The sequence below is a fragment of the Gossypium hirsutum genome, chromosome A04, assembly GCF_007990345.1.
Source record: "Gossypium hirsutum isolate 1008001.06 chromosome A04, Gossypium_hirsutum_v2.1, whole genome shotgun sequence".
In the NCBI taxonomy this organism is placed as follows: Eukaryota; Viridiplantae; Streptophyta; class Magnoliopsida; order Malvales; family Malvaceae; genus Gossypium; species Gossypium hirsutum.
Window position 1 is genome coordinate 82,992,717 of NC_053427.1, and position 22,952 is coordinate 83,015,668.

Below are 22,952 nucleotides of genomic sequence, written 5' to 3' on the forward strand. Positions count from 1 at the left end.
TGTTGGTTCTTGCTGCTATCTTTTGTTTCTTGCTGAAGTTTAGGTGGAGCTTATTGGTTTTATGATTCTGCTGCTATGTTGCTTTTATGCTTAGGAAGTTATTATTAGGAAGTTAATTTTTGTGCTCCTGTGTGAGCAATATCTTAATGATGTATTCAACATCTTTCACGAGTTACTTATTCAGTTTATATTTGGTATCTCATGAGTGTTTGTGGCATGGTCATTTGCTCATGTTTTGTCAAAAAACCAAGAGAGGAGATTGTTGGAATCATAGTAGAAATGATCACAGAGGAATAAGGAAAAAAAATTGCAAATTTTACGTGCAAAACTCTTATTAAGAAAAACTACGGGATTGAAAAATAATAATACCATATTTTCAGCTATGCGGAGTTTTAACAAATGAATTACACATCAAACTTTTCAAATCAACTCAAACGAAATTTGGATTATACAACTCGAGAGAAACATAGTAAGACCGCAAACATCATCATAATTTGACCCCTAATAAACTTGGGAATTGCCTCACCCTTCCCAAGCAAAATATGATTTTATTTAACATTCCATTTTCTTAACATGATGACTTCACTGAGCCAACTTTTTTATCCCATTTTCTTAACCTTGAATAATTGATACCGATATCACTCATTGTCATAATTCGTTCGTGTGCGAACAATCAACTAACCATTTTATTTAAGACACGATAAATTCGTTCATGTGAACATATCAGCAGCAGCATAAGACTTTAAACTAAAATGATTAAAAAGAAGTCACACAATTTAAATTGCAAACCAGCAAACCAAAGCAATAAAATACAAGTTCAACCACTGGCCCAACAAAGAAAGATGAGAGAGGGGGTTATTAATCTGAATAGGTTTTTCCTTCTCGTCTTTCACAACCTTCAATTTCCACCCCCTCTTAAGGCTTCCAGAGAATGGTGGTCTCGGCAATCATTGATGTAACAACGTAAGGATCCATGTTTGATGCTGGCCTTCTGTCTTCGAAGTAGCCTGCCAATTTACATGGAACATCAATGTTACATTCAAAGAATACAAGAAAAGTCCTGTTGTTATATGAACAAATTTTGTTCTAAAACTAAAGCATCAATCAGTATCTTAGTGAAAATAGTGCAAAGTGATTACCTTTTCCATCCTTCTCAGTGTCACGACCAACACGGATGGAGGCTCCCCTGTTTGCAACACCCTGGAGTTTGGACATTGCAAGCGAGAAAGTCACAATATGTTGGACATTGAATTCAATGCCGTTCTAATAGTGCTAACTTACCCATGAGAATGAGTTGATATCTGCAGTCTCATGACGACCAGTTAGACGTCTCTCGTTACCCTCTCCGTAGGCGGCAATATGCTCCTTGTGGCGCAGACCCAACTTCTCAATCGCCTTCTTGATAACATCGATGCCACCATCATTTCTCATTGACTTTGTGCTGAGAGAAAGTTTCATTTCAACTAATTAGCTCTTCGTACATACGTTTAATAAAAGTGCAATGCTGAATAATTTAAGTATGTTACCTGTAATTAGTATGAGCACCAGCACCATTCCAGTCACCCTGGTTAAGGAAATGAAACGCAAAGATTAAAAGTTTAAAGAAAAAACGGGTAAAAGATAAAGTAATGTCGAATTTATGGGAAACGTAGCGTAAAAACAAACCGGAATGGGTTTGGGATCAAAAGAAAGAACAACTCCTGCGATTTCAGTGATTCGCTGTTTAAACAAGAAAAGAGAAGTTATGGATCAACTTCAATCCTTAAGAGGTAAACTCATTAATTAAATACACTTCAAGTATATGAATCATACCTCGAGTATGTATCGTGCAATCCATATTTGATCACCTGCAGATATTCCAACAGATGGACCAACTTGGAATTCCCACTGTTCAGACAAGCACAATACAAGATAAACCATGGATTTTTCATGGAAAAAAAACTGAATCAAAATAATAATAAAAACACCCTTTTAACAATGAACGTTGTAACGCACTTGACCAGGCATAACTTCACCGTTGATTCCACTGATGTTAACGCCAGCATAAAGGCAAGCCTTGTAGTGGGAGTCCACGATGTCCCTACCAAAGGACTTGTCAGCACCTACACCACAGTAGTACGGACCCTGCATGGATATAAAACTTGGTTTAGAAACAAATAGCTTTACAGCAGTATCTAAAATTTAGTTATTAAACATGACATCAATCAGAAAATGCAGTTTGGTAACGGAACCTGTGGTCCAGGGAATCCTCCAACAGGCCATCCAAGAGGCCACTTAGTATCCTTTTGAAGAAGAGTGTACTCTTGCTCAATACCATACCTGAGTTCAAAATACGTACAAGTTTCAATAAACCAACAAAAATATGATTATAAAAATAACTGAAAATGATAGAGAATAAATAAATTCTAATCAATTAAAACTTGTCAGAGTCACAGCTAAGAAAGTCCTTGTTCCTTGCATATAATAATATTTCTTCTTTACAAGTCTAAAGGAAGAAGCAACACTTTCATTATTAGTGTTTTTTGTTCTTCCCTTTTTAATTGTTCAACAACCCAAAGTAGAGAGAGAATGAGTTAGCTGACTTCGAACCATTGACTTCATCATTAACACTGCCTAACCCAACCCAACCCAAAGTTAGGTGAAAGACAGTCGATGAACACCAACTCAACTAACAAATCCACCTACTAAAAACTAATCAATTTTTTAATATTTTAATTTTTTTGTAGTTATATTTTTATTTATTATTTCAGCCACTTTTGTCACAATTTTGGTTACACTGATTACGTTGATATATCATAAAAATTATTTTCTATTGAATTCAACAAAAAAATATAACTGAACTCAAAGGAACTTACCCTCTCTCTTTTATTTGCATTGATTTTTTTAATTTTATTAATATTCCATTTATTCTTTAAATATAACTGAAAAGCCGGCAAAACGGGGAACCTTTCCAACATGAAGAATGGTGTCATGTGATAACATAACATTCAGAAGCAGACACTATTTGATAATTTAAATTTTGGCCCACTTTATATTTTGCTATTTCTGCGCTAGCTTTGTCCTGGCCAAAATAACAAAGCATGTGCCTTTTAATATGTTTTTGTATTAAACTTTTAAAATAGTGCACAACAAAAATAGAAAAAAAAACATATATATCAAAGAATATGGACTTAAGTTTCATAAATTTTATAAATATTTAATATATAAATGCGTATGAATAAAAGTATCAAAATTTTCTAATCGTGACTTATTTCATTCGTTGAAGTATAGTTAAGTGCCACCAATCCTCGTGGGTCAATGTACTTAATAGTCCCACAAGGACGAGGACCACCAAACTCGTCATGATTGGGAATGGCGAGTGAACATATTTTATGGATTCAATGTTAGATGATATTATGTGAGATTATACTAATTTTTTTATAGATTCAGCTCTAGTTTTATTGGCATTATAATAAAGAGAAGGTCAGTTCAACTAAGTTTAAAAGCTTTTGTTTTTTAATTTAAAGACTTGAGAATTATACCTACAAATAAATATGGTATTCACTTCCTCTGTTTCAGAAAATGCATGAGATGAAAAGATTTCATTTTCATATTTTTATAGAAGCGATACTATTATCACCTAACTCTGTAGAAGAGATTCCAACTTGGATTTTTATTTAGGATTACCATCTTTATATCTAATTTTTTGAAAGGACTCCTGAAAATAATAACTAAGGGGAAAAATTTACCAAGGCTCCTCAGCAACAACATCAGGGTGGCTAAAGATCTTGGCCGCATTAAATCTCTTGTTGGTAGGAATGGGTTCGCCGGCTGGTGTGTAAGCATCGCACATCACCTATTATATAATATTTATTAACAAAAAGACACAGTTACCCCCCCTGCTAAGCCTTGACTTTTCCATTCGGTATTGGATAAAAGCAAAATAACTAAAATCACGGGGACCAACGAGAAAGAAGTAACGTGTAAGAATTAATTACCAAGATGTTGTTTCCTTTTCTAAATGGATCCTTGAATATAGCTTGAGGACTGATTCAGTCAAAAAAAATTTTACACAGTTAATTACGACATAAACACTGAATCTTTAAATCAAAAAAACAATCACGGGGTATACTTTCTTTTTGCCTTCTAAGTCGTGATCTAGATCGAAAGCCAAAATAAAGAAAAAAAAAAGAAATAAGGAACTTACTAAAGAATGACCTCACTGTCATCTCCAGGTGCTTGATTGGTACTGGAACCATCGTAGTTCCACTTCGGGAGTTTTGAAGGGTCCGCCACTGGTCCAGGCAAAGTCTGCACCGGAAACAAATATTGAACTCTTGTTTTAAAAATAGAACGTACTATATTCAATAAACGAAAGTTTGAAAAGTGAATCGCAGCATCGTACCCTTGCTTTGCTTCTCAGATCCATTCCAGATCCACCGATCCTGAAACAAAATCGAAGAAGCATTCAGAAAGACATTAATAAAATCATTCCGGTAATACGGGAAAGGAAGACGAAGAAGGAGAAGATGAGAGAAACAGCTAACCATATGTATTCGGCTATGATCTTTTCAGTGGCGTCGCCGAGGTTGAGGTTGATGAGATCATTGAGGAGAGACATGGCTGCTGTGATTGGCTAATTAATCAAGAACTAAGATACAGCGGAGGGAGAGAAGGTGGGTGTGAAGAAAAGACTTGTTTGGTGGACTTTTTAAATAGCCAAAAGGAAAACAAAAAAGTCGGAAAAATATTCGTGGGAAAATTATAATCTGGAAAATATATAGGAAAACGGAATGTGTAAGAGGAAATATAATTTCATATAAATTGAAACAACCAATGAGACTGCCATCTGCCACGAAAGTCCATTACCCAACAATTTTTACACCTTTTTCCTTTTTTTGAGAAATTAAGATTTCCTTTACAATTGCTTTTAATTTTCCAAAAAATTATCTTTTAATGTTTAATATATTTAAATTTTATTTGGCAATATATATATTGCGTAAACAAACGTGATCAAATATATTACTTTTTATTCTTTTATGATATATTTTATACCTAGTGCTTTTTGTGCAATTATTGGCTTCAACTTTTTCTTTATTTTCTCAAATCAATTTTTTTTATAAAAAATGGTTGGAAAATATAAATACGGAATTTCTTTTCATTATTAAAATCTTAATACATTAAACAGTTATTTTGAGTTTTTTTATTTATTTAGTTCTCGATTTTAGAATGACTAAATTGACCTCTTTTGATATCATCTCCTTTCCTTCTTCACTTCCACTAATATTATGTAGCAATAATGGTAAACAGGGGCCAAACACGCGATAAAATAATACAAAAAACACATATACCATGAAGAAAAAAAACACTAATCATATTTTATCAGAAAATTAACTTCAATTACTTAATATTGGATATTTTAGAAATTTTACAACTTTCCACAGCCAACCAGTTTTCTCAATTTTTTTAATTGCTTGGGTGATTTTTATTAGCTATTTTGTTTATTTGTTGACCTCTAATTTTGCTTAAAGAAATATAAGTTGAGATGGTTTTTGTATATTCAAGGTTTATTCTGAACATATTTGAGAAGTTGTGAGGATGATTGGATCTATGGTGGTTGCCTAGGGAGGATGATGAGGGTTGTTGCGATGGAAAGGAAAGAGGAATTTGTGAGGGGAATGGTGACGTTGAAGATGGTGATGCCAAGAGAGAGTCGAGAGAAAGGGAACGGGGGTTGGTTTTGTACGAGAAGGGAGAGGTAGGAAAGGTTTTTTTTTTTTAATTACCATGTTTTTATTAATTTAGAAATTAACTATTTTTCTTTATTTCAACTCAAATTAAAAAATATTTCTTTATTATATGTCAATTTCTGATTGGCTAGACTTTTTCTAAGAGAGATAATAGTTGGGGCTTCTAATGATTAAGAAACTATGGTTTAAATACTTAGTTTGACCAAAAAAAAATTAGCATCCAATTCAAACAAATGGTAGTACGAAGGTTTATTTCTACCTCGTAAAAAATAGCACTATTAGTATATTTGAGTAATTTGTATAACGTTTGATAAATTTAAGTATTAAATTAGACCCAAAAAAGATTAGGTATCGAATTATAAAAAAGTGTCAAGCTCAAGTGTGAAATTAAAAAAAAAAGTGTCAAGTTCATGTACCAAACTAAACAAAAGAAGTTTAAGTATCAAATTAAGAAAAGGTGTCAAGTTTAAGTACCACAATATGTTTGATTCACTGTAATAGAATATTATAATGTGTGAATGGAATAGAACTTTAATGGAATTGAATGAGTATAAAAATAGTTTGGTTGTGTGGAATGGGATTAGTGTTGTAATAGTATTACAACACGTTTGGCATGCCATTCATGCCTTATTAAGTGTAAGAGCCCTATTCCATTGTTTGTTTTGACTGAATGAGTGAAACAGTGGGGTGGTATTACGGTCTTAGTTCAGCCTCTCACGGAATAGCCATTCAAGGCTACCACCAAAGAATAGCCTTTCCGACCTCTCACAGTTAGCCACCAAATTTTTTTCCCAAAAATACCCCAAACCAAAAACATTGTATTAACCATAATTTCAATTTATGGATTATAGCCATGGCAGAAAAATCAAGAAGAAATAGACATTGAAACTAAATTGTTAAACCCTAAATTAGTTTGGCCAGCTTCAAGAGAGAGATTGAAGGTTTTAGAGATTAATAGAAGGGTTGGTTTGATGTAAGAAAAGTGAAGTTAAAATCTAGGGGTGATAGCGAGAGGATCTAAAGAAGGGTCCTTGAGGAGTTCAGCCGAAAGAGAGAAAGCAATCGAATCTAGGGTTTAAAGATTATGGTTTTGAGTGGAAAAGAGTTTAAAGATCACAAATGGTAATTTGGGGAAATGGGTGGGCATAAATTGAGGTTTCAGAGAAAAAAAGCATAGGGTTGAAAGGGAGAAAGTGAAGAGACGCAACGGTGAAGCAACTGAGGAAGTTGCAGAGACATTAATGGCGACATTTTTTTTTGAAGAGAAGGAAAATAGGTTGTAGAGAAGAGAGTGGAAGGAAGGGTTTTTTTGGTTTTGATGGGCTTTTAGAACAAGCTAATAAAAGAATGAAAAGATGAGGTGGAGATAAAGCTTTGAGTGGAAAGGGGTTTAAAGATTGCAAATGGCAATTTGGGGAAATGGGTGGGCATAAATTGAGGTTTCAGACTTGAATGTACTACCCGTGTAATCATCGATACTTTAATTGATTTAATGGGTAAAATTCTAATATGAAACAATATGAGTACGAAATGAATTATTACCCGTATATGCCTGAAATATATATAATGATTTGTACATGTTATATGGACACATGGTGTGTGTAACGCCCCCAAGCCCGAGACCGTCGCCGGAGTCGAGTATGAGGTGTTACTAAGCTTAATTTAACATATTTAGAACTTTGGATTATTGTTTCTACATTCACAGCTTTTAAGCTACTTGCGTCACAGTCACAAGAAAAATCATATCTTGAGTTACAAAACTCAAAATCAAGATCCGTAAATTTTTCCTGAATCTAGACTCATATACCTATCTACTAAATTTTTTCTAGAATTTTTGGTTGGGCCAATTAGTAAAGTTTATTAGTTAAAGTTACCCCTGTTTCAGGACCCGACTGGTCTGACCTCTGTTTACTACGAACCACATTTCTCTCTGTACAAGATTCATATGACTATGAGATTTGTTTCTACTAAAACTAGACTCAATAAGGATTCTGAGGATATAAAATATACCATCTAATTATATCTTTATAATTTATAATGAATTTCTAAAGTTGGAACAGGGGATTCAAAAACTGCTATGACCCTGTTTCACTAAAATTCAAATATCTTCTAACATATAATTCCTTTACCTGTTTCATTTGTTTCATGTGAAACTAGACATAATAAGCTTCAATTTGATATGTATTCCATCACCAAATTCAATTGCTATGATTTTTAATAAATTTTCAAACTCGCATCAATGTTGCTGCAGTATTCTGTTTATGGCAAATTTCATCCTTTTTATGAGTTTTTATGCACTAAGTATCTTAATAGTTTTCCTTAACATCAAACATAATCTACACTAACCATTTTCATAATTTATCATTATCAAGCATTTCCTCAACCATTCCACAACCATACCATAAGATCATTTACACAAAATAGGTATATTGCTATACATGCCATACTTAAATTTACAAGCCATTTACCAAAAGTCTTCCGGATAGTGTGACTGAGCCTTCGACCTATCCCGACTCCTGAGCTGGCTTGTCCAAAACTACAATGAGTAAGAAGGAGAGAGTAAGCATAAATGCTTAGTAAGTTCAAATGCAAATAATAAGTAACATAACAAACAGTCATACCAATCAACATTAGCATGTATCACTAAAACACATATCACATTTTTAATCATTTTTCATCATCTTATTACCTTATCGTGGTTGTATCAATACTCAACCCGAGGGTTAAATACATACCTGTCCAAAATAACCATTTCACATCACTCACCAATACTTCTCTTTACATCTCGAATATTCCTCCATTGAGTAGAACTTTACCTGTTGAACACATCGGAATATAATTCGGATACATGGATAATTTGCATATAAGTGCCACATATTCAATCAAGCAATCATGTAACCCGCCCATAAGCGAACTCGGACTCAACTCAACGAGCTCGGGCGTTCGCATCCATAAGTGAACTCGGGCTCAACTCAACAAGTTCGGATGCCTAGTTACATCTCACGAACTCGGACTCAACTCAACGAGTTCGGACATTCGCATCCATAAGTGAACTCGGACTCAACTCAACGAGTTCGGATGCTCAACCATCCTAGTGACATGTCACTTGTATCCTAATCTATTCCTAAGGTTCAAACGGGCTTTTTCCTCGAACACTTATCCTTGCCGTCTTCCGTAGAATGCCGAAATCAATACTCGGTAACAATTATATTTAACAAGTAGTTCACATAATTTACATATTATTTGAAATTAACCACAAAGCATACATTTCATAATAAAATTTAGCATAACATATAATTAACATCAATAACTTAAAAATAACCATTATGCTACATTATTTACACATGAACTTACCTTGGTACCAAAATACAAAGATTTTGCAATTTAGTCCACAATCTTTTCTTTTCCTCGATTGAGGTCGATTCCACGTCTTTCTTGATCTAAAATAACACATTTAGCTTATTTAATACTCACATTATCAAATTAATCCTTAACTCAAATTTTGGCAAAATTACAATTTTACCCCTAAACTTTTGCATATTTACATTTTTGCCCTTAGGCTCGGGATTAAACTTTATTCCTTATTCTTATGTTTTACAACATGCTGATCACTTTTCTCTTTTATGGCAACATCAAATTCTCACTCCAACATGTACTTATGACTATTAGGTATTTTTTACCGATTAAGCTCTTTTACTCGTTTTCACTCAAAACCGAGTAGCACAAGTTGTCTAACATAATTTAAAACCCCATATTCTATCATAAAACATCAAAATACACAAATTTCACCTATGGGTATTTTTCCAAATATGAACCCTAAGTTGAATTATTGTTAGCATAAGCTTAATCGAGCTACCGGGATCTCAAAAACGTAAAAATCATTAAAAACGGGGCTTGGAATCACTTACTATGGAGCTTGGAAGCTTGAAACAAACCCTAGCTATGGAGAACCCTTGAAATTTCGGCCTAATGAAGAAGATGGACAAAAATTGGCTTTTAATTTTGTTTTTAATTCATTTTAATAACTAAATGACCAAAATACCCTTACTACTAAACTTTCCAAAAATTCCTTCCATGTCCTAATTTTGTCCATGAACTTAAAATTGGTCAAATTGCTATTTAAGACCTCCTCATTAATATTCCAAAACAATTTCATACTAAAAACTTCTAGAATGCAAGTTTTGCAACTTATTCGATTTAGTCCCTACTTTCAATTTAAGCACTTTAGGCATAGAATTTCATCACGAAATTTTCACACAATCATGCAATCATATCATAAACCTCAAAATAATTATAAAATAATTATTTCTATCTCGGATTTGTGGTCACGAAACCACTATTCCGATTAGGCCCTAATTCGGGATATTACAGTGTGGAAAGTATATGTACATGGAATCTGATTAATGTTAAGTTCGATATGAACTATTAGCAAAATAAATATACATGAAATACATGGAAATTATGGTACATGAAATATTGATATAATGAAATGAATGATATATGTTTATGAAGAAACGGTAAGAGAATGATATGTTCATATATGATTATCTTTAATATGTTGATACAAGGAAATTATGTAAGTTACGACGAGTATTAAACTCAAGTGTGACATGTCGAGAAAATAAGTATATCAATGTTGAAAAATATATAAAGTGAAATTTTTGTTAAATGATTTGTAAATTCTAGTAATGCTCCGAAACCCTTTTATGGCGACGGATATGGGTTAAGGGTGTTACAAGGACGGTAAATTAAAACAATATTTTATTTAATAAATTAAAACAATAATAAATTAATCTTTGTAACAAGGGTAAAATAGTCTTTTTCAGATCTATTCCATATCATGTTTCTAACCAACCAAACAATGGAATACTATTTCAAGTGCATTCCATTCAAGCAACCAAACAACGTAATACCTATTACGTCTCTATTCCATTCCAACCGCATAACTATTACATTCTTATTCTATTCCATTCTAGTAAGCCAAATGCACTGTTATTATGCTTTGTTCAAAGAAATAGATAAGATAATAGCATAAAAAAATACTAAATGACCAATATACTATTTAACAATTTTTTTAAAAAAATAAATAAAATCCCCAAAAATATTAGAAGGACAAAATGATCAGCATAACCTATAATTTTATAAAAATACAAAATATCCCAAAAATATTAAAATGATCAAATGGTCAATATACCCTTTAGTAGTTTTTTTTATAAAATATAAAATATAAAATATCTAAAATAATAAAATATTAAAATTATCAATATTTTCCTAATATGTTTTTGGTAAAATCGAAAAATGTAACAACAATGAAAAAAGTTTTAATAGATTAATTAATTTATTTATTATCAAACTTAATAGTTTAGATTGTATTTCAGGAAACATGACATTAGATTAACCAAAATGATATGAATTTTTTCTTAAAGAAAATAGTATGAGAAATAATATCAAAAGTTAAGTTTTCGTCTGTAATATGAATTGTGATACAAAAATGGCAAAAGAAAAATATGATATGTGCTTTTATCATAATGGAATCCAATTAATTTGACATCATTTTCTTATTATATAAATCTATACTACCATCTCAAGTTGGTAAAGTCTAACATTACCAAAAAATTTAGCAACGATGGTGCATAAAAATGAATAAAACATCATAGTGCAATAAATGCAAAGGTGAAATGAACTGACACCATGATAACATATTCATATAGTTAAATTTCTAAATTGATAGATACACAATAACAAGTAGTTAATTCATATAGCACCAAAATCCACATAATAACACATATAACATAATAAAACAAATACTTGAAAATGGATGCAAGAAAATACAATTTTCACATATAAAAATAGGAATTATAACTAGCCATCTAAAGTTATAGTTGCAAATATAAAAAAGTTACGATGTAATATGGCATGTTTCTATTCCATAACCAATGGTTCATAATTATCACATGCAAAAAGTGATCACCGTTTATAACATATTATCATGTGATAGTCTCATCTTAAGATTATATAGATAAAAAAGTTATATTAATCCACCACCACAAACATAATTTTTAATGGGTAGAAATGGATCTTCTTACCTAATATAATCACATAGGAGGTGGTAGACTTAAGAAAATGAGCATTTGCATTAGATGATCAGGAATTTCGCTTAACACAAATTGCGTTCATCTTCTATTAAACCTTCTCTTTCACCTAAAGCCATATACAAATTTTGGACCTTTTCTTGTATGAGCATTTTAGAGCCAATGCTCCTACTTAATTCAAAGCCAACTTGCCTAATATTATCCTTCAACAATGTGGCAACATCGATAAGTGAATTAGAAGAAATTGGTTCACTTACCTTAGAACTCTTTCTTTTCTTCTTAGAAAATGTAGAATCAACTATGTTTGAATTAGATAGTTGTGATTGTGTAGCTGAGACATCCATCTTATCTAATGAAACATCTACTTCACATCAATTGTCATTGCTTCCTTCTTCATGAATCCTTTCATTAGCATCATTCTTAGCTAGTAATTCTTCAACTAGGTCAGAAATTGTTTGATCATATTTCCTAGTGGCTTGATCATTTGCATATATGGCAGTAAGCTGCTCGTAATAAAGGAAATTTAAGATTCTGAATTGCTCAACTTCTTTATAACACTACTATGACATAGATTCGTTAGTAATATATGCTATAAAGATATAAGTCAAAACATGGAAAGAAATACTAAATAAATGTTACACTTATATATGAATCCAGCATAACATCTTCAACAACAACCATCTGTTTGTGCTCATCCCAACCAGAGGCACTACCATCTTTTCCACTAAGCATATCATAAATGATTTCCCAATCATTTTTCAATGTCCTAATCCTTGATTCAAGATTCCGTTTAGCATTCAACTTTGCATGAGGTAAAAGTTTCGGCACCATTTTTTCTAATTCACCTAAGTTACTAGCATTGAATGCTGTGTGTATATATATATATTAAAAGTCTTAACATTGTGCAAGTCTACCATACATGAAATTAACACAACATCTCCTTCCGGAACCCATTTCCTTTTGGTTCCTCTAGAGTTTTCAAAAAAAGTTATCGTCGATTGTGAAAAACTTGACATACTTTTAAATAAAATTGCAAATATCATTTAATAAAGAAAACCAATCATAACTATTTGATAAAACAATATGATTTTATTTTGAAAATACTCTTTATAATTGCTACAATTATAATCAAAATTGTTTAATATAGTTGTAATACACAAGTCTAGTACAATGCAGAACTAACATGATAGCAGTATAACACCAAACTCATAAACTATAAAATAAATCAAAGCAAAGTACAATAAGATAAGTTTGTATAAATAAAACTTTAAGTCCAATTAATTTCTAGGTGTTTATCATTCATTAAACATTTGATTTGCTATTTCTATCAAGTCCAATTAATTTCTAGATGTGTATCATTCAATGAACATTTGATTTTTTAGTTTTATCCTCTAATTTGTCCATGCATTAGTTATCTGAGCATTGATTACATTAGGATCATCATCCTCTATTATGTTACTGGTTAAACCTTCTCTTAAACCAACTTCAATAGAATCACAACTCATTTCAATTCGAATAAAGTTATGAAGCAAGCAACAAGAATTAATGATTTGATCATGTACCCTCACAGGATAAAGTGATAGACTTATAAGTATACCCCATCTAAGTTTTAATAATCCAAAACATCTTTTCAATAACATTATGCGCTGCTACAAGTTTCATATTGAAAATTTTTTCTGAAGTACTTGGTTGGTAACCTTGGCACGATTCATGCAAATGATACCTTTGACCTCTAAAAGGTGCAATAAATCTCTCATAATTTGCGTATTTAGAATCAACTAGGTAATAACAACCTATATTAAAAAATTTATTTATCAATCTCTTATGTTATGATATTAGAATGATTTTACAAAAGTAATTTAAATTCTTTCATGCATATACCATGAGAAACTTTAAGTCTGTGTCTCCTAATGATAGCATATTGAAGAATTTGACCATTAGCAAAAGAACCTTCCCAACCAGGAAGGACATAAACAAATTGCATATTAGGTGTACAAACACCTAAAATATTTGTTGCTATGTTACCTTTTTGAGTTCAGTATCTAGATTTTTTAACTAAAGAAACCCTAATCCTGATATAAGTTCCATCTAAAGCACCTAAACAATTTTAAAAATAAAGCAAAATGTAAATCTAGGATACTCTATTGAACCTAAATTAAGTTTTTCTAAACATTATATATGAACATTATTATACCTTAAACCATTTTCATCTTAGGTTTGTAGAATTAACTAGAATTGACTCTGCTTTTTAAATAACACACCTTGTAAGCATGTCACTGCATTTAATACATTATTCAATGACCTAATAGTTTTCCCAAACCTATTAAAATGGTGTTTGATAACTCAATTTTTAAGGTGACGAGTAATAATAAGTAAGAACATTGTTACTTGCTCAACTACATACGTCTTCCTTATTGACTTTAATCCTATTAAATTTTGCAACACCTTACACAATTTAAAGAAGAAAAGGCAAATCTATTCATCATAACTTGTTGAATAAATGTTGTAACAACTTGATTTTCAGTGGTGCCGAAAAAGGCGATTTCAAAATCCCATTTTTGTAAACCAAGTCCGTAAGTTGGTACAAAAGAATATTAAATTTTAATCCTTCAATTTTATCTTTTAATTGTTTAATATAGGTACAATTACTAAATTGTAAAATTCTTATCACTACATATTTTTAAATAGAAATATGTTTTCAAAATGGTAATTAAACCATTTTGCTTCATCAAATAATGGAGAATGATGTTAATTTCCACTAACTTTGGTTAATTAAAGTTTAATTAATTAATTTTGATTAATTAAGTTTAATCCAATTATCTAAAGGTAACTTAGTGCATGTTATCATCTTTATTTTCTTTTTCTTCACCGAATCTACATAAAACCTAAAGGGGAAAAGTTATTTTTGAACTTCAAGTTTACCTTAAATAAACTTTTTTCTATAATTAACTTTATGTCCAAAAGCCCTCATGATTGACATATTTTCTTATCCTTTTGTCAATTGTCTAGTACAAATACAACATATGGGATAAATAGCTAGGCTTTATTCGTCCTATTATTAAAAAGTTGAGGGCTATAATTTTGTGTCTAATTTGTTGCCATCTGTCCCTAACTAATATCTTGGGCTATTAGGATTATATACATATGAACATTGGTTTTTTATTATTAATTAGTATAACAATAGTTCTCCTAGGTGAAATTTGAGTTATAAAGCGGCTTGATGAAAGCCTATGCTAGAAAAAATGGTACGCATGTTGATATTCCATAGAAATAGCAATCGAAAAGTGAACATGCATTTTTCTGTGATTAAAAGACTTGTAACATTTGTAACTATAGAATTTTTTGAGCCCAACTTCATATGTACGTTGTCGAAACCATTTTTTTGAAAATAGGGATCGACTTTAAAAAACGGAAATGGAGTCGCCACCAATCCTTTTTATTTAAGTGTGATCGGATCACCTAGAAATTTGGTCGTTTTGATAAAATATTTGATTTATTAAAACAACTGATTTTGGTCTACGAAAATTGAGAAAACGGGTTCGGGAGTCGGTTACGTGAGAGGAAGGATTAGCACCTTCGTCACGCCCAAAATTGGTACCTAATCGATTAACGTCTTAATGTCGAAAGTTGAAAAGATTTTAAAATAAATTTTAAAATACGATCTCTTTTTATGAATTCTAATTTTAAAATGCTTGAATTATGTTGAAGCGAGCATCAAAGACTTACTCGTCCTGAGATAGTAAGGTGTCACATCCCGTAAGTTAGGACGCGATGCTCAAATCTTCGATAGCAAGTTTGCCTTTAATCTTTATCGAAAATTTGTGTATTTTGAAATCTAAAAGGATATTTGGCTTTTTAGGTTTAACAAGAAAATCGAAACCCAATAAGTTAGGGTACGATTTCTTGAATTCCCAAAACGCGAAATATTGCCTTACTTTGAATAAAAACGAATGCGACATTTAGCAATGTGCGTTTATTTTGTTTGGAATAAAACGATCCATATTTGGATAAATACTTTTGAGGTTAATGTGCAACATGATTTAAACGAAATGAAACAAGAGGGAATATAGAGCACAAAATAATAATACATGAATTAAATGCTAGGTCAATGAATGTCAACAATATATTAACAAATAATTTCTAGAGCACAAAATGGACATGTTCACATAATACACTATTTTAAGATATCAACATTAATAATCACAAAAGAATAAAACGAAATAATATATGAAAAATTTTGAAGTGAATAAAACTGTCGAAACCATTTTTTTGAAAACGGGAATCAACATTATTTTAAAATGAAAATTAAAACGGGAGTCGCCATCGATTTTTATTGGGTGTGATCAGATCACCCTTGTTTTAATAAAACATTTTAGTTTACTAAAACGACATTTTGATCTACGAAATTTGAGAAAACGGGTTCGGGAGTCGGTTACGTACGAGGAAGGATTAGCACCCTCGTAACGCCCAAAATTGGTACCTAATTGATTAAATTAATGTCTTAATATCAAAAATTGAAAAGATTTAAAATAAATTTTGAAATACGATCCCTTTTTTATGAATGTTGAGTTTAAAAGTGCTTGAATTGGATCAAAACGATTGCTAAAGATTTCCTTGTCTCGAGACATCGGAGAATCACATCCCGTAAGTTAGAACGCGATACCTTGAACTTCCGAGCGCAAGTTTATCTTTAATTTTAATTGAAATTTCATGTGTTTTAAAACTCGAGAGGATATTTGGCTATTTAGAATCAATGAGAGAATCGAAACCCCGTAAGTTAGGGCACAATTCCTCGGTGTTCCAAAACGCGAAACATTGCCTTATTTTCAAAATTTCTTTTGTTTTAAATTTGGTCCTAAAAATTTTAATGAAATATTTAAGAGGTATACGTTAGAAACAAATCGCGAAGAATAATCCAAATAATGAAACGAATATACACCATAAAAGTCATAATATCAAAATGTTTGGACGCCGTTGGGATGACAAGACTTTACAAATCAATATATGTTTTAAACATATGGGCCACTCGATGAATGGGTAAACAGGGTAAGCGTACATGGTATTGAGCATACACATTTCGCAATAGAAATAATATATAAATAACATAAATAATGAAAAGACAAATAAAACAATATGGTAAATGAATAAATAACAATAACAGGTAAAGTGTTGAACTTGAAACATAAAACATATAAGGGTATAATAAACGAACAAATAAGACAAAATATAATGAAAGTGCAGTCATCTAAAACCCAAACATAATTTAACCGATTTTGCAATGGAATTTGGAACAAAAGGAATATACATGTATATATATAATTCAAAGTGGTGAAAAATGTAAAGAATTTTAAAGTAAATAACATAAAAAATAATTTAAACCAAGTAATTCATATAAAACTCTAAAATAGAATATACATAAAGATTTAAAATAAATCATGTATATAAAAAATTTAAAATAAATAATGTAAAAATAATCTTCCGAAATACATAACGTATAAGAAGTATGTGAAAAAATTTAATATAAGTAATATATGAAGTCTTAAGGTAAATAATGATAAAATGTTTGTAATAAATAATAACAGAATTTAAAATTGTTTACATATAAAATAGTATAATGAAAGAACATGTAAAAGAAAACTTAAAATATGCAAGATGGTTTATCATACATAATGTATAAGATATTTAGAATAAATGGGATGAAAAGAAAATTTTGAGACAAAACATTGTATGAAAATCATTTAAAAAAGTATGCATATATATATACATAATAATTTAGAGTACAAAGATACATATAAAAATTTAAAATGAATATTACGTATGATGATTCAGAAGAAATAACATATATGCAAAATTTTTAAAATTGATAATGATTTAGAATATATGATATATTCAAAATAATGCCAATAATAATAGTAATAATAATGTAGATAAGAAACAAGAAAATAATATAATATAATATGACAAATTTAATATAAAATTGATTGATTTGATGACATAGTGGTGATACTAATGATAACACAATAATAATGACATAGAAAACAATGATATCAATAAAATAATAAGGACAAAAATAGCTCCAATATTAACAATAACGACAATAATAGAATAACAACAATAACAAATAAAGAATAATAATGATTATAACTATAATGTAAAACAGTGATATAAATAGTAACAACAATAATGATAAAATATAAGAAATAATAGAATAATGGCAATAATAATAAGTAGCAATAATAGAATTAATAATAAAAATAAAGTTGATTAATTAATAAAAAATGGTTGATTAATTAAAAAAGGACTATATTGAATTTTGGAACACAAATTTGGGGCAAATTCGAAATAAAAAAGGAAGGGAGGACACATTGAAATGCGCCAAGAAAGTAGAGGGATCCCATGCGCAAATAGACCATTCGGTCAAAATGCGCGGATCCTCCGTGGGCGTAGGGCGGGTCGCGTGTGGGAGGTCCAAAACTGTGTCGTTTTGGCACCTGGACCCCCACTCCCAAACGGCGCCGTTTGCCTCTAGTATTTAAGTTAGTTTCTTTTCTTCATTTCAGTTTCTCTTTAAAAAAACTGAGGGCCTTTTGCCCTCTCTCCCTCTCTCTTTGCTTCAGCCGATCGGGCTATCTCACCGTCCACCGTATCGCCACTATTTTCGGTGCCCGGCGACGCGCGACCATGGGTATTTAAACCCCGCTTGGGAGCCCTTCGAAGGCCAAGCACCTCGACGTCCTTTGGGAGCCAAGAGAGAAACCCGTGGCCCTCTCCTTCGAACCCAATCGCCACGATGGAGAAGGTTCTCCGGCGACGCGTCCGTGGTTTCAGGTGAGGTTTCCTTATTTCTTTTCTTTTACTTTTGTCTATTTTCGTATATAAAAAAGAAAAATAAAAAACAAAATAAATGAACTCAAATCTTAGAACGAAAGTGAAAATCAACCTTTTTTGATTTCTTGCTACCCTTTGTTTATGTTTGTTTCGATCTCTAATATCTGTGTTACTAAATCTTTTTTTTCTATCAAAAAAGAAGAACCCCCTTTTAAACACCCCCTTCTTCAATCGGGTTCCTCCCAAGGCTTTATAGCCGATTTCGCTATTGTTTCTCTGCTATCTCCTTTGTTGTTTGCACATGGTTTTTGTCTTTTTGTGTCCTCTTTTCTTGCTTGTTTGCAGGCTTTGAGGGGTGTTAGACGCATGGAGGAGAGGGGCATGCGTGGGGCGTGCGACGGTGGTAGTGCGCAAGGTGGCCAATGGTTGGCCTAGAGGTTCGGCAGCACACCTGGGGGCTGAGCTGCGGCTGAAGGTTGATTGCTGAAAAATTTTAAAATAGTTGGGCTAGGGTTTTGAATTGGGCTTGGGTATTGGGTTAATTTGTAATGGGTTTTTTTTTTGTGTGTGTGTGTGTGTGTTTTTTAGGCTGGTAATTAGGTTTTAATTGGGTATTAGGTTTATTATTTATTGGACTGTTTTTGTTGTTTTTTTTTGTGATTTGGGCTCGGGCTAATTAGTTTTATTATATCGGGCCCGAGCAAAATTGGGCCCGTACAAAAACGATTTAAAATAAATAACAAATGAAACAATTATAAATAAAGAATATAAAAAAGGGGGTTTCAAATGGACAATGTATAAAAACTTAAAATAAATAATAAAAGAGCTTTTAAAATAAACAATATATATAAATTTTAAAATTAATAACATATAAACAGTTTAAATTAAACACTATACATGAAAATTTTGAATAGATAATATATGAAATAATCTAAAATAAAATATATATAAAATATTTTAAAATAAATAATATATGAAAGGTTTAAAGTAAATAATAATGATGAATTTTAAACGATTAACATATAAAATAGTATAACTAAATAACATATAAAAATTTAAAATAGATAATATATAAAAAATAATTTAACAATAAATGACGCATGAAAAATATTTTTTTTTAAAATGTAAAACAGTTTAAAACGACTAATATAGTAATATATATAAACTTAAGATGGATAATAGTTTGAAGTGATTTTAAATACATAATACATGAAAGACTTTAAGTAAATAATAATAATAAAATAACTTAAAAGAAATAATGTATGAAAAGAAAGGCTTTAGAATAAATAAATAAATAAATAACAAATTCGCAAAATGAATTGAAATCGAACATATTTGGGACTGAATTGAGATAAAAGTGAAATTCCAGGTATGAAACTATGATAAAACAAACAAGTGAGGACTAAAATTAAAAAACGCAAGTCCGAGGGCTAATGGGCAAAAAGCCCAATATTCGGACACGTGTCGGCATTCCAGGGCGCCAATGGGTCAAGGACCCGATTGAAAACTAGGCAAAATCCCGCGGACAAATTTTAAAAAATGAGAAAATAAACAAAAAGGATGAAATTAAGATGGACAGAACTTGGAGGGACTAGGGTTGTAAATAACCCAATGGTCTAAAAACGCGCGGACCCTCCCTAGAGCGGGTCGGGTTGCGCACGGGTGGCTCGATACAGCGCCGTTTCAATGCTGGTGCCCGTGGTGCAAAACAGCACCGTTTTGCACTGTTATTTAAACCAAGTTTTTATTTTTTTTGCCATTTCTTGCTCCCTTTCTTAAAAGAATAGGATGCAGCTCCCCTCTTCCTCATTTTTCTCTGCTAGGGTTTATAAGACCCATCATTGCACGGCGCCAGGCCGCCGTGGCTCCACCGTGGGTGGTGGTCGGAGCCACGCAAAGATCTAATTTTCGGCCTTTTTTAAGAGGTCTCGAAAGAAAAGCTCTCCAAACTCGGAAAACACGAAGGAAAAAGCCTCTCTCCCTCCCCTTTTGGCCCGATTCAGACGACGGAGAGTAGATTTCTGGCAACGTGACCGTGGGGTTATTCCCGTGAGATTTCTTTTTCTTCCTTTTATTATGCTTTTTGTTAAAAAAAATTGTAAAAATAAAAAAAACAGAAACAAATAGGAAAAAACCAAATTAAAAAAATAAAAGCAAACACCTTTTAAACTTGTTTTCTGCTTTTGATTTCTCTGAAAATATGTTCGTGTAATACAATTTTTCTTGTATTAAAAAAAAACCCCCACTACATCGATTTTCAGTGGCTCTTATAGCCGAGAATGTTACAAATACATTATCTATTTTGCTATTGCTTTTGCTTTGCGTGTTTCTGCCCTCTATCTTGCTTTCTTTTTTTTGTTTTTGTTTTGCAGGCCTAGACGGAAGTGATAGGACGGGGCCAGGGTTGGTTGAAGAATGTCAGATGGTACATGGGTGGTGCTGCAGGCGCGCCAGTGGCGATGGACGTGTCAAGGGCAAACCTAGGTACGGCGCACCTAGGGTTTTCCTTTTTTTTCTGGGTTGAAAATGTTGTGGGCTTAATTGGGTTAGGGTTTGTAATTGGGCTGATTAGTTTTGGATTTTTAATTTGGGCCCTTTTAATGTGTAAATGGACTGTCAATAACATTTGGACTTTTATTTTTGTTTTTATTTTGTATTTTGGTTCTTCTTCGGGCCCGGGAAAAAATGGCCCATTACATACGTTTTTCAACTATGTATAATATTTTGTGATGTACTTATAAGGATATTTTCAAGTTACAAGGTGAGTTATCGACCTTGTGTATCTATAATTCATTAAAGTATTTTGATAAATTTCCTTCTGTTGAAGGGTCATCTATATGAGGTCATACATCAACCTTTTGATAACTTCATCTGAGAGATTTCATGTTGTGTTCCATGAAAATGACATTTTTAAAACTTGTAAGGCTAGACATCAATCTTAAATAATATTTGTGAAAATTTTGTATAGCACCTTTCAGATAAAATCTTTTTGAAACCATGAGGTTAGTTGCAAACTTATGATAATTTAAAATAATTTTGATTTACAATGTCAAATAAATTTTGAGCAATAAAGGGATATTGTTTTTAGTGGGAAAATAAGAATCAGTAAAGGTTGATAATAATGACCTATCGTAGGGGAAGGGGAATGTCCTACATTCTTAATTACTAGAACTATAGGATACAATGGAGCACACACACACACACACACACACAAAAAAAAAAACTTAAAAATTGTGTTTCAGAGTTGCATTGAGTTATGCGACAAGAAATAGTATAATAATGAATAGTTGCGATTAAGATATACGAAAAACTACAATTAAATGATAGTTGCCCATTACAAGGCAAGCGATGAGTTTTTTTTCTTTTCCTTTTCCTATTACCTTATCTGAAAATATAATGTTTCACTTCTACTTTCTCTTTGCTTCAAAGTTTCTTCTACAAATATTGGATTTTCTTATTTGCAAGTGATTTTATTTGAGAACATTTTGTTGTTTTTGCCTTGTCTCTTTCTTGTTGAGTTTTTCTTCTTTATTATTGGTTTATAAAATCGCTAAGCAAAAAGATGTTGAAGCAATAACTAATGTTGTTGCTCACAATATGCTCATGTATGAAGTTGAGGTCCTCATGCCTCAATTAGATTTAGGCAGAGTTTAAGAATGGGTTTAAACTTTTTGAAAGGGTTGTCGAAAATAAACATGAAAAAATAAGTTCTATTTGCCCTTTCACTAGTTCTACACAAAGGTACTAAGTAAGTTTGATATAAAACAATATTTTCAAATTGATAGATTGATCAGAAATTAGTTAAATAATTAGTTGACTGGCCAACTGAATAGAATTATCTTTGGACCAGAAATGAAAAATCGGATGATCAATAAAAAAATTAGTTGAACTAGTTTTTATATTTTGGGCTAAATTACTATGATAAAAAAAATAAATCCAATTTTATTTTAAATGTTGAACTTGGAAAATACATTTGGCTGTTCATGTTGATGCTTTAGACCTTCGTTATTGTGTTGTCGTTGGCCACCATTTCAAGCCGCATTCATCGCCTTCAAGGTCAAATTCAGCTGTTTCTCTCTCTCTCTCTTGAACAAAAGCAATTTTTTTAAACAGTAGCACTTTTTTATTGTTGTTGTTATTTGTTAATGACTTGATGTTAATACAGCTAATGTTTTAATTTTTAATTGAATTTGTAATGTACAATTGATGATTATGATGTTATTATTTTAATGTGTTTAATTTTTGTTTTTTATTTTTTTAAATTTTTTTAATAATTGTTTTTTAAAATTTTCTTTTTTTAATC

General features: G+C 31.4%; 1 protein-coding gene and 1 long non-coding RNA gene across 2 annotated transcripts; one reads left to right on the forward strand and one right to left on the reverse strand.

The window, feature by feature from the left end:
- Positions 1-664: 664 nt before the first annotated feature.
- LOC121228224 (glutamine synthetase nodule isozyme) lies at positions 665-4,829 on the reverse strand. The gene is made up of 13 exons (XM_041111544.1): positions 4,527-4,829; positions 4,385-4,424; positions 4,187-4,290; positions 3,978-4,026; positions 3,729-3,835; positions 2,232-2,319; positions 1,996-2,124; positions 1,813-1,887; positions 1,666-1,719; positions 1,527-1,564; positions 1,282-1,441; positions 1,140-1,200; positions 665-1,007 (listed from the first exon to the last, which is right to left on the reverse strand). The coding sequence occupies exons 1-13, from the start codon at positions 4,598-4,600 to the stop codon at positions 916-918; spliced, it is 1,071 nt and encodes a 356-aa protein (XP_040967478.1). The 5' UTR covers positions 4,601-4,829; the 3' UTR covers positions 665-915.
- Positions 4,830-20,392: 15,563 nt separating this feature from the next.
- On the forward strand, positions 20,393-21,406 carry LOC121228225 (uncharacterized). Its single transcript, XR_005925776.1, has 2 exons — positions 20,393-20,698; positions 21,022-21,406. It is a non-coding gene; the product is annotated as an uncharacterized lncRNA (long non-coding RNA).
- Positions 21,407-22,952: the final 1,546 nt, after the last annotated feature.